At 46.5% G+C, this 11104-nt stretch overlaps 1 protein-coding gene across 1 annotated transcript in view; it reads right to left on the bottom strand.

Annotated features, from left to right (window-relative positions):
• Positions 1-487: 487 nt before the first annotated feature.
• The window catches only part of LOC119047016 (polycystic kidney disease protein 1-like 2), a 78406-nt gene continuing 67789 nt past the window's right edge, over positions 488-11104 (bottom strand). Inside the window, 7 exon segments of the mRNA XM_053666783.1 lie at positions 488-652; positions 1817-1936; positions 2465-2566; positions 3197-3404; positions 4755-4757; positions 5334-5482; positions 10701-10828. Of these exon segments, the coding sequence (XP_053522758.1) occupies positions 488-652; positions 1817-1936; positions 2465-2566; positions 3197-3404; positions 4755-4757; positions 5334-5482; positions 10701-10828 (875 nt within the window).

Here is an 11104-nt window from a genome sequence, read left to right as displayed (position 1 = left end):
CAGCCCTGTTGACACCTTATTTTAAGCTTTTATCCTCCAGAACTGTGAGACAATAAATTTCTGTTGTTTTAAGTTCCCCGTTTTGTGATACTTTGTTCTCGCTGCCCTAGCAAACTAATAGGAAGGCTATTAGCATCTCTCGGACACAGTTAGAGAAACCCTGAACTGTTAGAGAATCTTTCAAAGGCAACCCCTGACTGAGCAAAAAGGTGAAATAATTAGTCTGCAGAAGAGATTTTTTTTTGAACTCCGGGCTATTTGTTTTATTTCTAGAAGGGAATACATTTGAAACAGTCTATCACAGTAGTGGCAATTGTGCGTGTACATATGTACATAGTTTCGTTAGTCTTTTTACTTGCCAGCCTTGGTAACATCGACGGGCACAGAAAGCACTGACCTGGAGAGAGTGCGGAATCACTGGTTAAGTGTAGGCCCGAGGCTCTGGCCGTCAGCCGACTCCCCAGACGATGGAGTGGAGATGAACAGCTTAAACCTGGAGCGCAGCTGGTGCAGATAGACCGGGCCAGGCTTCTAACAGCAACTCAGGCCGCTCGCTGCAGCTTCCAGGCTCCTCCTGTCTCTTACATGTAATGCCCAGGAAACTGAGTATTTTCATCAGCAGCAAATCAACAGCCTCTCCTTCATCCAACAGCTGCAGAGGGAGAGAGAACCATACAACGGATACAGATACCAGTACATCCTCTTTGGGCTTTTCTTTTTAAAGGGGAAACCATGGTTTTGTTGTGAAACTTGGTCCCTGCCAAAGTCACCTTGCTCATCAGAGTTGCTTTTACCTCCTTCGGGGAAACCCAAGGGTGTGTGCTCCCCACCTTTATCACTAGGGGGGGATCCTCCTTCCCCTCTGATGAAAATGACAGAATTCCTCCCCCACCCTATCAGAGGTGGGTAGGAATTTACGTACAAAGCCTCTCATGCATTGCTGTTGGGAATGTGAAATGGTGTAGCTGCCTGGGAAAACAGTTTGGCAGTTTCTCAAAATTTAAACCAAAGTCACCATGTAACTTGTTGAAGTAAGTTTCTAGGCCCAAAGTGGACCTGCTCCTGCCTAGGGTGCCATGTCAGCAAACGGAAACTTAGATAACTTCTGTGTCTTTGTAAATGCTCCCCTTGACCAGAAACCAGTGCATTCGGTCAGCCAGTCCCCAGATGCCGAGCCACCTCAGGGCTCTATTTGTACTTTCTTCTTTTTCCTTCTCACCCAGACAAGGTTGACTGTAGCCCTAGCCAATCCAATGTTTTGTACTTTTCTCCCCCTTGTTTTTTTAAATTCTTTATCCTATAAAAACTTCCTGCCTTCCACCCATTTTGCAGTTCTCTGAATGGAGACTGATCACTTCATGAAGTATTAAAGTTTTTATTACCTAAATTATCATCTTTGATTATTTTTAATGGGTCTCAACCTTGGCTGCCTATTAAAATCACACAGGGGATTTCAGAAATATCCATGCTTGCATCATTCACCCCAAGGTTCTGTTTTTATGGGTCTCAGGTGAAGCAGTAGTAGTTTGCCAAACGCCCCAGCTGATTCTGACATGCAGTCAGAGCTGAAAAGCACTGGTGTAATGAACAGAGTCCCACACTGGGATTCAGGAGACCCAATTCTAGCGTGATCTTCATTTGCTTGTGATCTTGGTGAAATAATTTCCTTCTTCGGGGCCTCAGTTTCCCCTCCCATGAAATGAAGGCTTTGAGCTACAATGGCCTCTCAAGTTTCCCTAATGTCTAATGCTGCTCATCCAGCCTTTTTCTATTTCAAAGTTCAGTGACTGTTGAAAAACAGGCCAAAGGAATTCACCTGATAGTATTTTTGCTCTTCACTAAAGGCCACCAGGATGACAGAGATAAACAGATTCAGCACAACAAATGTCATGAAAACAATGCAGGACCCAATTGGAAGGGAGCCAAGCACTGGGACCTGTTAGGAAGAAATCCAGAGTCATCTCTGGGGGTTTTGTTTCCTATTGGCTACCTCCCCCCACTAGGCACCCTCACAGGGAAAACTGATCCTCAAAGTTAGGCAGAGCCTTGGGCCAGAAAAGTCCTCTTCTGCCTGGCATTGCTGACAGTGCAGGCATTGCTCTCAGGCTGCCAGGAGAGGGAGAGGACAGCGTCCCCACCCCTTGCTGCTGCCATTTCCAAATGTGGGCACCATTTCTGGCTAGGGCCAAGAGCATCCCCTTCCCGGGACCCCTTAGCACAGTCCTCTCCTGAGTAGCCAGTACCTGACGTTCTTCTGTAAGCTGGGGTCCCCAGGGGGCTCTCTGCCTGGAGGAAGGGGGCCCCTTTCTATTTGTCCATAGTTGCCCTGTACTTGCCAGGCCATGGACCCAAGTGGTCCATGTGATATCCAGTGGGGAGGCATTTGAGGGGACTACTTTTTCTAATTTTTGTAAAGGCTTGGTGTAGATGGCAGGGTCCACATCCTCTGACCTTTCCCCATCACCTCCTCGTAGTTGAAGATTCCTGGTGGAAGGCTGATCATCGTTTCTGCTGCATCAAAGAGGGTTTTGTAGGAGCGGAGCTTCCAACCAAATATTAAGTTCGACTGTTATAGAAAGAGTATATAGGAGAGGATGGGAGGCGTATTTAGATGGAGATCGGGATGTGTCAAAGGGTTTTTGTTTCTCATGTTACTTGATATAAAAAAGTTCGTAGTTCAGTTTTTTGTTTCAGACACAAAAGATGTGATTTAAAAAATGCTGTCAGTGTAAAGGAGCTCAATGAAATGGGGTCAGCTATGCCTCATGTGGAGCGCATCAAGCACTGACATGCCTGCGGTATGTCCATCCTTACTTCCCCATCGCTGCCCAGCTCAAGGACAGGGACTGCCCGATGTCCTCCCACACAGAAGGCGTGCTCCGTGCATGCCTGAGTGCTGGGAATGCAGGAGAACTGGCGTAGCCAGGCAGGGTCCAGATACAGAAGGGAATTCTTTGCTGGAGATAGTTGACCCTTTCAGTCTTGAGACAATACTTCTTCACTTTTACCCAACTGAGGTGTCCAGTTGGAGTGACCAGTTCATGAGCTCCCAGCTGAAAGCATCCAGACTCAGAAGATCCACCATCTCCCTCAGGTGTCCAGGGTTCTCGTAACCCCAATCCCCAGCCTCCCAACATTGAGGAGCCTTAGCTTCCAAGGAGAACCACCCTGAGGTTTTCCCAAAGGAGCCACTCACGGCAATGGAGTAAGCCAGGAGCACAATAAGGATGATGATGACAAAGCCTGAAACGTCCCCCGAGGCACGGCACAGAGCTGATGTGATCATGTTCATTTGGGGGTTCAATCTGAGCAGATGCCAGAGTTTCACTGTGGACAGCAGTACCAGGAAGGCAATGATGTAACCAAGGTCACCAGCTGCTGCTGTCTCACTGAAACTGATCCCCCTTTGAGACCAAGAGGGGAGACTGGGTCTCAGACAGTGTGAACAACTTCACCAGTGTTTGTCTGGACTCAGTGCAGCCTGGTATGTAGGATTAGACGGTTTATGTCAGAGGTCATCACGTCCTGCAACCGGTCTGGGAGAGACGGCTGTCCCAGTCCCCCCAGCTAGGCGATGATGAGATGGTGATCATGGTGATGGTGAGGATGATGGTTATGATAGGGATGATGGTGGTGATGGTGGTCATGGGGCCGCAGCGGTTAGTCCATGGGGCCATTAGCTAGCAGTCTTGTTTAATGGCTATAGAGCTATGGAAGAATGACAGAGGAGGAGTCCTCCCAGGCCCAAGAGGACTGTGCCAATCACCATCATAAAGGAGGGCTTACATGATTATTACTTCTACATATATGAACAATGAAATGACATGAAAGAAGGTTGGATATTTTAAAAGAGGCAGGGAAAAGGTGTGGCAGAAGCCAAAGGAGGAAGCACCATCTTTTCCAGCAGCCCCAGTCTGTTAAAAAAAAGGAAGATTCTTTAAAAATTTTTTTGTTTTTATCTTTTTATCTTCACTTAAGTATGTTTTTTCATTGCTTTTTTAGTGAGAGAGGAAGGAAAGGGGGTGAGAGAGAGAGAAAGAGAGAAAGAAATATTGGTGTGAGAGAGAAACATTATTTGGTTGCTTTCTTGTATGTACCCTGACCAGGGATCAAACCCACAACCTGGGTATGCGCTCTGACCAGGAATTGAACCCATGACCTTCTGGTCTACAGAACAATGTTCTAACCAACTGAACCACACTAGCCGAGGCAGAAAGATTCTTGAAGGTAGGAGATTAGGTAAAAGAATAGCTTTCAGTAGGGAATTATATATGAATATGAAATGTTTTTACAAATTTGCGATCATATAATTTTGTTCTATAATCTTCCCTCCCATATCATTAGATATAGACCTATGCCATTTTTAATGACACACCAGCATTAGGAATGAATTTAGAGTACAGAGGCATGAGAGGGGAATGAAGGGCAGGGTGGGATGGGGAAGAACCCGGATTCCAACTGTCATTCTCCCACCACCAGTTATGCCACTCTGTCACTAGCTCTGTGACCTTGGGCCAACACTCTGTCCTTATCTGTAAAATGGAGATAGTAGACTTCCCCATCCAGTGGTTTTCAAAGTCAGATGACACAATGCAGTTAAAGTTTGTTAGGCCCTCACTTAGCACAGCAACTAGATGGTATTTCCATCCCCTTCAAATGTAAGGGCAGTGGGGGACATTCACTCAGACAGGAGGAAGTGGCATCTAGTCACCCCAAAGCGGTGTCTATATGACTATGTACAGCATAGAGATAACTCCCTATATCTGTAGAATCAATGAGTCAAGAAACAGTGGTTCAAAGTAAGAACTGGGATCCTGGAGACACACAGGCTAGGTTTAAATTACATCTCTGCCACTTTTTAGCTGTGTGGCCTTGGGGAAGTCACATGACCACTCTGAGCCTCAAGTTCTTTATTTGTAAAACGGGGTAAAAACATTTACCTCCATCAACATTCATGAGGACCTGCTTGGTTAGGGCATCCTGCCTAGAATGGACACTTGGTAAATGGTAGCAGAAACAGGTTGACAGTACTAATACTTGCAAAAACCCTGCCCAAAAGGCTGGCAGGGACCTTAACAGAGTGTCCCTCGATCCTTTGTTTTGGTAAGATTTGCAAAAGGTACTGTTCTATTTTGACTTAGAGTACTCTCCAATTGCATATGCTTCAGACCACAAGCCTGAATCTAAATGATAGCTATAGTTATTTTTTCTAGTGACCCTTCCTCCTCTGAGGGTCAACAAGATTTCAGAAGCCTTCTTTGACCCCTGAGCCACACAGAGCTGGAGGAAGCAGGGCCAGTGCTGTGACCTGGGGCTGAGGCAGAGCCACTTACTCCTTGTGCTTGCGGTACCATTGTATGTCTCACTCTGCTAGGATGGCCCTCTTCACAAACACCACCAGGGCACTCCAGCTGGCCAGGATGATGGCCAGGCCCAGAAGGTTCCACTTGCTGTGGAAATAGCACTACTTCATGAGCTTGCCCTGCAAAAGGATCCATAGGTTCTACCAAAGGCTGTGGCCAGAACTGTGCTGTCCCCTGCCTTCACCCCCAGGGTAGCTTTGTGCACTACCCAGAATGACACTCTGGGAGGGGTTTTTTGGATCCTTGGAGATTTCTCAAGGTCTTGGCCCCACATGCAGAGAGCTCGGGGCCTCTCCCTAACATATGCCCAGACCCTATTAATTGGAGCTGTAGGATTTCCAGTATCTAATAAGACAGACATTTAATTCTCTGTGATACAAAAAAAAGGGGGGGGGAGGGAAAAGATGTTCCTTCCACCATAGAGCATTTACTAAAAAAGACTTGTAATTGTGAATTCTTTCTCTGTCTCTTTGAGATATATGTGTTGCAGACCCTGGCCAGCAGAGTCCGCCTGTTGTGGTATACAACGAGAATCAATGCACAGGCAACAACAACCCTGTGTGGAAAAAGGGAACAGGCACGACTACTCTCTCAAGGGGAGAGTGCCTATGGTGCCTCGGCCACTCCCTCAAGAGGGGAGCGCCCCGACCCCTGCCTAGACAGGCTTTTATTGTCTTCCTTGGGTCTTACATCATAGGAAGATTTATTATCTATCACATAGAATATTATTGTCTACATTCTAGGTACAATCAAGGAAATAGAAATAGCATGTAGAGGGGGATGGCAATGAGATCATTAGCTCTGTCCTTGGGAGAGCTCACACGGGTTTTGGGAGTTACCTTGAGGATAAACAATATACATCTGTTGCTTTAGACCGGGGTGAAGGGGGTTTTAGCAAGAGCAAGCCATAACAGTCTGTAAGTATTTTCTAGGCCTGATTCCTACGGGAAAACTCGGTTTGAAGATCTGGCTCCTGCCCACCACTTCATATCTGTAGGTTTTCCATACAGAGCTGAGTCACGTTTGCCAGGCCAAGACAAACCGGTCCCCTACATATATGTAAATTTATTTAAAAGCTAAACAAGCCTCTTGTCAGTTTTACAACTCAGGACTGTTTTTCTCAAGGACTGGAAGCCATCTCTTTGAAATGTAATCATCAAGGAAGATAGCACCCCCACCTCCTGCCTTCCTTGAGAGCGTAGGAGCCCAGCTTAGAGCAAGTACCTGGCTCCCAGTCACAAAAGTACCTCCTGTTACAAACATAGGTGAAGTTTACTTTTCCTTTTCATAGGCAATTAGCAAACTCAGGTGGCCACCCCAATAACCAGGTGAGTTCAGGATGGGCTAGCAGAACAAATGGTGCTGTAATACTTCATAAGGATTAATTAGCCTTTTGTTAGAAATGCATGAGAGATAGAGGTGGGAGGAACCAGATGATCTGATCCAAGTGCCTTTATTTGTTTAATTTATTTTTTTTATTGATTATGCCATTACAGTTGTTCTATTCCCCCCTTCATTCCCTTCCACCCTACCTCCCTGTCCCCATTACCCCCCCTTTAGTTTATGACCATGTGTCTCAAGTTTTTTAGATTCTATATTTCCCATACTATTCTTGCCCCCCCATCTATTTTCTACCTACCATTTATGCTCCTTATTTTCTGTACCTTCTCCCCCCTTCTCCTCCTCCCACTCCCCTGGTGCTAACCCTCCTTGAGATCTTCATTTCTATGTTTCCACTCCTGATCTAGCTGTCCTTTTAGTTTGCTTTTGTTTTAGGTGCGGTTGTTAATAACTGTGAGTTTGCTGTCCTTTCACTGTTCATCTTTTTTATCTTCTTTTTCTTAGATAAGTCCCTTTAACATTTCATATAATAAGGGCTTGGTGATGATGAACTCCTTGAATTTGATCTTATCTGAGAAGCACTTTATCTGTCCTTCCCTTCTAAATGAAAGTTTTGCTGGATAGAGCAATGTTGGTTGTAGGTCTTTGGATTTCATGACTTGGAATACCTCTTTCCAGCCCCTTCTTGCCTGTAAGGTCTCTTTTGAGAAATCCGCTGACAGTCTGATGGGAACTCCTTTGTAGGTGACTGTCCCCTTAGCTCTTGCTGCTTCTAGGATTCTGTCCTTCATTTTAATCTTGGCTAATGTAATTATGATGTGCCTTGGTGTGTTCCTTCTTGGGTCCAACTTCTTTGGGACTCTCTGAGCTTCCTGGATTTCCTGGAAGTCTATTTCCTTTGCCAGATTGGGGAAATTCTCCTTTATTATTTGTTCAAATAAGTGTTCCACTGGTGGCTGTGCCTTTCCCCCTTCTGGTACCCCTATAATTCGGATGTTGGAGTGTTTAAAGATGTCCTGGAGGTTCCTAAGACTCTCCTCATTTTTTTGAATTCTTGCTTCTTCGCTCTTTTCTGTTTGGCCATTATTTGCTTTCTTCTGGTCCACTCCATTGATTTGAGTCCCAGTTTCCTTTTCATCGCTATTGGTGTCCTGTGCAATTCCATTCATTTCAATTAGTTTCGCCTTCATATATTTGTCTAATTTGTGGCTATAATCAACCAGTTCTGTGAGGATCCTGATGACCAGTGTTTTAAACTGTGCGTCTGAGGGTTTTGCTATTTCTTCATTGCTTAGATTTATAGGCTCTGGGGCTTTGAGATCTTCTTGAGCCATTTTTGGTCTGTTCGCGCCCTTTAAGTGTGAGGAGCGGCGCCTTGGACTCCCAGGTTACTGGGTTGTGATGCTGTATGTGGGGGCGTGGTCAGAGCGGGGAAATGGCGGCCCCCTCTGCTGTTTCTCGCTGCTGGGTGAGGAGCAGCGCGTTAGGTGATTCACCTGGGCCAGGCCACTCAGAGTCGCTGGGTTATGACGCTGTATGTGGAGGTGGGGTCAGAGCAGGGAAATGGCGGCGCCCTCCACTGCCGCTTGCCGCAGGGACCGCTGAGTCCCGGTCCAGTCGCCCACTCCCTTGCTTGTCTATCCGCGCACAAATGCCCGACCACAGTCAACCCACAGCCCTGCTCCCTTGCTGTTTCCCCGCGGTCGCTCGCTGAGTTGCCCACCAGGTCCAACCCTGCGCCTGGATTCCGCGCGCCTGAGTCCGTCTGACCGAGTTTTCCTGTGCAACCCCGCTCCACCAGCTGCTGGTTTCGCCCCTTACCGGTCAGGCTGAAGAATTTGTTGTTAACAGACTTCTGAAAAGTTCAATTTTCTGTGTTCTGGCTGTGTTTTCTGTTCCTAATATTGAGTTGTCTCTAAAGTTGGTTGCGTGAGAAGGCACGGCACATCCACCTATGCCTCCATCTTGGCGGAAGTAGAACTCCAAGTGCCTTTATTTGATGCTACACTTATAGGTGGGATGAGTCTGGACAGACTGCAGCCCCAAGGGTGGGGGAGGCAAGAATGGGGTTTTTAGAAGAAAAAGTGTAGGGTTTGTGGGGGGTTAGGGGAGGGGTTACTCTCTTGTTCTTTTGGGCAGTTGCCTCAGGGTTTCAAGATGTGAGCCAGGACAATGGGTTAGGTAAAGGGCCCAGGCTGTTCTCAGGTACAGGAAGGTCAGTCTGACCACTGACCATCATGGCTGGCGTCAGAGGTCTATTGTGCAAGGTGGCAGAGAGTTTCGACTAAGCCTCAGGCTATGAATTGAGTTGGGATAACTGAGTCATGGGCAGTCCAGCAGGTTGGGAGACTGGCCTGACCCTTTCACCGTTATTTTAAGGATGCATATGTATGTAATGATTGTATCGGCGTGGTGATATTCAAGGGTGAGATCTTTTCCTGGGTTGCATATCACATGCTGGTCTAATGCTTTTTCAATATTAAAGGTTGTTTTCTTAGGGAAGAGGTTAGCAGTATTCCTGAATGGGTAGGATTTCAGTTTTGCAAGAGAAGAAAAGTTCCAGAGATGAATGAGGTGATACTTACACAATGATGTGAATGTACTTAATACCACTGAACTGCACATTTAAAATGGCTAAAATGGTAAATTGTATGTTACATACAACTTGTAAATAGAAAACAGTTTAAAATAAATAAGTTTAAGTAATTTTTTTCTACTTTTGTGGAGAGGTTTCCTGGATTGGCAGGAGGCTTTGTTTCCAATGCTGTTTCCCCAGGCGTCACAGGTCAAAAAGAATAATCCTGTGCTTGTGGTCCGCCTCCCTCCCATTCCTTCTTTCCACTCAAGAGAATCTGCTATTGTCTGTCCATTTCCCTCCCAGTCCTACTTCTACAGAGGAAGGACTAGTATTTGCCTGATAAGAGGCTAAATTTGCCTCCATTCTGAAGGGATGGAGCGAGGGGAAATTTTTTTTAAACTGCTCACAGCATTTTGAGAAAGATTTAGGGGTTTTGGAGAGAGGCTTCTGAAACAGCTGCAGGCAGAGTAGAGTGTAAGGGCAATCTAGAGGAGAGGAATGAAGCTCAGAGAGGTGGTGAATGGGCCTCCTTTGATGTTCTTAGAGAAATTCTAGTACTGAAGTTGCTATTTGATAACTGTTGGCTGTTGGGTTTGAATTGGATGCTCGAGACCGTGTTGTCAGTGTCTGAGGCTGATGTTAGTTTCCAGATCTACTCTCAGGATTCAGTTCTGACCTTGGATAAATTACTTCACATCTCTGGACTTAGCTTCCTACTCTGAAATGGATCCAAAAGGACTTTTCTCCTGGCGTTGCTAAAGGAGAAAATCCACATAAGGTTCTTAGCACAATGCCTGCCTCATAGTAAGCCTCCAAACTATCTTACTTGAAAGTGGTTGCTGTGGTTGTTGGAGCCGGGAATAGGGGCAGGTGGCTAAGATGCCCCTTTTAGGTATGTGTTTCCATTTTTGGAAAAGAACGTCTAGTATGCTTTGGGTGTGTTTGCAGCATCCTCAGACCACCATCATATAAACATCTGCACCGTCATTGTGCAACATAGTGGAAAAGGTAGCAAGGGGGATGTGTCCTAATTCTCAGGGACCATAGTGAGAGCAAAAGTACTTAGAACCCTCCCACCCAATCTAAGTTCAGAGAACCCCCAGCTATGGAGAATCTCCACCTCCAGCATTTTTGGAAGGTCACAGTTCAGGAAAAATAGGAGCTTTACTCCTCTTCCTTCCCCATCCAGGAAGGACCACCCTCTGAGTCCTCAGTTCCTTTGAGATGGTCCAGCCCTCAGGACCAGCCCTTAGAACCAGCAGAAGGGCCCCCAAAGGTTGCCATGACAAACAGGTAAGCAGAACATTTTTCTCCCCTTCCTTCAGACCTCACCCCAGGGAAGAGTGTAGAGGAGGGAGAGAGAATAGGCAAGGTGCCATCTCCATCCCTTGCCCACAGAACTACTGTCCACTCCTCACCTGCACAATCATGTAGTAGAGGAGGAACAGGAAGTAGATGACCTCTGCCGCCACCACAAAGGGATGCCAGCCATCAGTGAAGGGATACAGGTGCAGGCTCCACAGGTCCGAGTGTGCAAAAAAGGTTCCTGGGAAGCAGAGTGCATTTCTTTGACCACCACCCCCACCCTGTCCCGTTCCCCCACTCCATGATTTCCCATTCAGAGTCACCGCCTCTAAACAGAAGTCATTGGTGGATGGTTCAAGCTCAAGCCCTTCTGGAGGCTGGCCAGGGCCAACAGAGAAATTAAAGGTCCTTCAGACCCACAGACCCAAGTGACTGAATGAGGACTATTAATGGATGTCAAAGGTAATGGACAGATCAGAAGGGACAAAGATAGCAGCAGTGGAAAACCTGCCGCCTT

Source organism: Artibeus jamaicensis, unplaced genomic scaffold (genome assembly GCF_021234435.1).
Source record: "Artibeus jamaicensis isolate MK-2021 breed Jamaican fruit bat unplaced genomic scaffold, CSHL_Jam_final contig_464, whole genome shotgun sequence".
NCBI classification, from domain to species: domain Eukaryota; kingdom Metazoa; phylum Chordata; class Mammalia; order Chiroptera; family Phyllostomidae; genus Artibeus; species Artibeus jamaicensis.
The sequence above is the reverse complement of the archived record's forward strand: the minus strand, read 5'-3'. Positions and strand labels throughout refer to the sequence as shown.